The sequence below is a fragment of the Colobus angolensis genome, unplaced genomic scaffold (genome assembly GCF_000951035.1).
Source record: "Colobus angolensis palliatus isolate OR3802 unplaced genomic scaffold, Cang.pa_1.0 Scaffold382, whole genome shotgun sequence".
NCBI lineage: Eukaryota > Metazoa > Chordata > Mammalia > Primates > Cercopithecidae > Colobus > Colobus angolensis.
This window is the reverse complement of record NW_012117177.1, coordinates 377,758-382,269: the sequence shown is the minus strand read 5'-3', so window position 1 is coordinate 382,269 and position 4,512 is coordinate 377,758. Positions and strand designations below refer to the sequence as shown.

Here is a 4,512-nt window from a genome sequence, read left to right as displayed (position 1 = left end):
CCTCCCTCAAAAACCCCAGTGAGGAGGCTTCAGCTTTCTTTCAACTAATCATATTCTGATCTCACACCCCCAGAGCCAGCTTTTATTGTGAGGGAGGGAGATTGAGGCTACTTTGGGAAATCCACAATTGGTGGTTGCCAGAAGGCACAGTACTCATTTTCAGAGGAACCAAAAGATCATTCATGGACTCTACTCAGTCAGCTACTCAGTCAGGCACCCTTTTGAAGTGCCTGAGTTCACCACTGTGCATTTTCAAATCAGACTCTATATCATCCTCTTCCTCTACACAGATGAAAGATCACTTCAGCTCCAAAATTATCTGAGGCAGAGTTTCCCTTGAATGTGGTTCTCAGTTGAATATGCAGGAATTCTGATGACTAAATAGTGTGAACTTCAAATAAAGTGATTTTTGCATAAGTTGTATATGATTTTCCATTTACACTGACTGGCAATCAGTACATACTGCAAAAATTTCCAAATAATTTTTTGTGGAGGCAATGTGGTGAGAAGACAAGCACCCTGAAGCACTGTGGCTTGGTGGGTGGTTACAGGTCTTTCACTAATTGGCTGTGTGGCCTTAGGAATAATTGCTTTCTTAACAATTCCTCACTTGTGAAACCAAGTTTGCACCAAATAAGTGATTTTCATTCTTTTTTTTTTTTTCACTGTGACCTAGTTAGAAATACATCTTAAAGGTGGCAATATTTACTACATAGAACACATTATTTTCTCAAAAACAATTCTTAACACTACTCATGGGTGACAGGATGAGTTTTGTTCTCTTTTTAAAAAATTGCTTGTTGTAACCCACAAAACTGATTTCAAGAGCCAGAGTGGCAATCCTAACTTTGAACAACACTGGAGGGTCTTATTTTTTTTATCCCTCAATATTCTAAAAATTAACGTGTCTGTATTTGAGATGTAGAAAAACAATGTATAGAAAAACAGCCCCCTTCTTGCTGAGTCTCTTTCACCATCCTCAGCCTGTCATCAAGTTACAAAAGTCAAATATTCTGCATCTCCAGATGGTAAGGTCCAATAGAAAATGGCCCAGGCTGGATTCCCCCACCCCAAGCAGAGGTTAGCCTTGGTACTTAACATCTCTAAGACCCAGTGACCTCATCTGTAAAAGTGGGATAACAATACAGATTTTATAGGTTATTCTAAGGATAAAATGAGATGCTGGATGTGAAACTGCTGACAGGGGTGATGAATTCTGAGTTCCTCAGGCTGTGACCTTCAGGCATGCTTTGTTCTGCACAGTGAATAATTTTGCCATTGTCCCTACCGCTCCTATAATCATCAGTCTATTTTAAGGTCTCATACTCTTTTAATTACTTGCCCACCGAAGTCAGAGATATTCATCTTGATATTCTTTATTGTTTACGGTTATGACACATTATATATACACACACACATACATAGTTACATACACACACACCAATGGCACTGATTTTGGTACACATCAGAGACTTAGAGTTTGCTAAAAATGCAGATTCTGGAGCCCCACTCTGTGAGTCTAGATGATAGGTCCCACATTCTTAAATGCTCCTGTCCCCAAGGTGTTTTTATACAGATGGTAGACTCACTCTGAAAAACACTAGAACATACATTCTTAAAATATCAAACACTGAATTATGGGTATGATCATTCTTTTTTGGTCAGGGACAAGAAAAAAATTGTCAAAGACAACTGAGATTTTGAGTCCAGGTAGCCGGAGGAGGAAAAGTAGTATTTACAAAAAACAAGGACTGGAATGAAAGAGGAAGATGATGGAATACAGACTGCTTTTTGAACTGCTTTACGCATTTCACATTATGAAAAGAGTATTTTTCCTAAAATGGGTGAATTGCCATGCTGACAGTAACTTTTTGGCTGAGACAAATATACAATTAGAATTCTAATTTCCATTAGAAACTGGTTAAGTGGAACACCAAAAGGCTTACAGAAAAAGTAAATCACAAAAATACAAGCTTGTAAAGCAGTGTTCACATTAACCTCAGCAAAAACTTTTAGGATTCAAGGTATGAGACAAAAGTCATAATGGTTGTCAGGTTCAGGAGTTTGGAAGCGCATATAGTGCCTCATCTGCTGTTCCCTAGTCTTTCTCTTGATTTCCATCATCTGCCCTACAAACCTTTCTACATCATCTCTCGCTTCATTGTGCTCAATATGCCTATTAGGTATGGCCCATCGAAAATTAGGGACAAGTCGCCTAACTCGCCCCCGCCTGATATTTCCTCCAGGCTTCTGGCCTTCACCCCCTCCCAAATGGCGGGATTCTTCTTCACTCGGCATGGGGGCCTGCTCCCCTCCATCGTTTCCTTGTTGGGCATTTTCCCCGTTGAGATTGTTTGCCACTAGTTCCTCTTTGGACTCCATTACTCCTAGGAGACAAGAGAGAGAAAATGGGCTGAATTTGTGGACTGATAAGCACTGAGGACAGAGGCCCTACTAGGCACCTTTTAAAATTCAGAGCCCTGGATTTGACTTTACATTCTTTAACATTTCATTTTTTTCCACCTGAGAAGCCCGTGTGCCCTGTGGGGTGCCCCCAATCCGAGCCCCTCCCTCTCGCAAAGCCCACCATTTTCCCTGTAGATCCATCTCCATGCTTCTGCAGGCAGTAAAATGGAGGACGAGGATGGGGTGTGGGAAGGGGAAGGTTGCATGCAGTAGAGGGAGTCGAGCATGAAGGCATGGATTGGGGTCTCAGACTGGGCTTTCCTTACGTTCCGGCCCCCGCCTCACCACCGTCCCTCGCACCGACCTGGGCCTATCCTTGCAGTCACTTCTTCCTCCTCCCGATTCTCGACGCGGGGTGCGCCGCCGGGACACTTAGCCTCGCAGACCTGCAGACGGCCGGAGTTGGGGAAGTGGGGGCTGCTGCAGCGGAGCGCTAGCTAGGACCCACCGCCATCCGGCCCCTTCCCCGCCCCGCACCGGGCCCAGGCACTCCTTGCCGCCCTCGCCCCGCGCCTCAGTCACCCCGCCCCGCAAGCTGTCCACCATTTTCTGCACCAAGAAGGGCGGGGCAGGGGTGTCGGAAAAGCTTGCGCTGGTGGCGGAGGCAGGTGTTTCCGAAAGGTTGTAGCCTCAGGACCGCCGGCTCCTTCGGGGACGGGCACCTCTCCGCTCAAGGAAGGCTCGCGGGCCCGCGGCTGGGCCCGGGGGCTGCATCGCGGACCGACTGCGTCTCCGCGCGGCTCCCCCGGGGTGGGGCATCTGCAGGCCGGAGCCGCTCCCAACACCAACCCCAGGGACCGCACTCCGGATCCCTTACCTGCTCACCCTCCGCTTCCTACTTTCCGGGCCGCCCCTGGCCCGCACGTCCTCAGGGCCACCGGGAGCAGGTACCGCCGCCGAGAAGGGAACGAGCGACGATGGCTCTGACGCCAGAGCCAGACAAGACTCAGTGTTGGCCGGTCACGTGGGGCTGTTGTCATCGCCAACAGCTCCGCCCCCATCCCATGCCCCCTCCAGCAGCCGGGAGTCAGGCGGGGCTTTCGGGCCAGCCCCATCCTCATCCGGAGTCTCTTTCAGTATCTCCAGCCTGGCCGGCCTTTCCACTCTTCTGTCTTTGTGTGTTCTTGGGCCTTCCTCTGCCTCCCCAAGAAGGAAACTGTCTTCTCAGGGAGCTGCTGGCCATTCCCACTTCCGTGGGACTTGCCTCTCCTTGTGCTGGGCTCCCAGGATTTTCCCCACCTCTCGCAACCAGGACATGGGTGCAGAATTTAAAGGGGTGCAAATTTCCTTAGCAGTCAAGAAAAATAACATCTTAATGCAACATCTTAAAAAACAAAATTATTGCAAGAAAATTTATGATGAGCAAGATGCCAAAAATTTAAATAAAGAGAGCATCTGTCCCGCCCACCCCAGTGGAAAACTGTGGTCCTTGTTACCAATGCTCCCCCTTTTGTCTACACCAGAACGTTTGGCGGGAATAGGAAATGAGTCAAGGACAGTGGATTTTTTCTAATTCTTCTTAATAACTTTTTGTTCTTTTTTTTTCCCTTTTTTTATTATATCATGTTCTAGGGTACATGTGCACAACGTGCAGGTTTGTCACATATGAATACATGTGCCACGTTGGTGTGCTGCACCCATTAACTCGTCATTTACATTAGGGATATCTCCTAATGCTATCACCCCCCCCACCCCACAATAGGCTCTGGTGTGTGATGGTCCCCTTCCTGTGTCCAAGTGATCTCATTGTTCAGTTTCCACCTATGGGTGAGAACATGCACGTTTGGTTTTCTGTTCTTGCGATAGTTTGCTGAGAGTGATGGTTTCCAGCTGCATCCATGTCCCTACAAAGGACATGAATTCATCCTTTTTTATGGCTGCATAGTATTCCATGGTATATATATGCCACATTTTCTTAATCCAGTCTATCATTGATGGACATTTGGGTTCGTTCCAAGTCTTTGCTATTGTGAATAGTGCCACAATAAACATACGTGTGCATGTGTCTTTATAGCAGCATGATTTATAATCCTTTGGGTATATCCC

General features: G+C 46.8%; 1 protein-coding gene across 2 annotated transcripts; it reads right to left on the bottom strand.

Moving 5' to 3' along the window:
• Positions 1-1,363: 1,363 nt before the first annotated feature.
• Positions 1,364-3,430, bottom strand: BEX4 (brain expressed, X-linked 4). 2 transcript variants are annotated; one of them, XM_011954421.1, is made up of 2 exons: positions 3,284-3,430; positions 1,364-2,387 (listed from the first exon to the last, which is right to left on the bottom strand). In XM_011954421.1, the coding sequence occupies exon 2, from the start codon at positions 2,380-2,382 to the stop codon at positions 2,020-2,022; it is 363 nt and encodes a 120-aa protein (XP_011809811.1). In that variant the 5' UTR covers positions 2,383-2,387; positions 3,284-3,430; the 3' UTR covers positions 1,364-2,019. The 2 variants fall into 2 exon arrangements, with proteins under 2 accessions (XP_011809811.1, XP_011809810.1); XM_011954420.1 differs by lacking the exon at positions 3,284-3,430 and adding an exon at positions 2,771-2,854.
• Between the last annotated feature and the right edge of the window lie 1,082 nt (positions 3,431-4,512).

Coding starts and splice junctions, on each gene's coding strand:
- BEX4 (XM_011954421.1), bottom strand. CDS start 2,382: ATGGAGTCCAAAGAGGAACTAGTGGCAAACAATCTCAACGGGGAAAAT.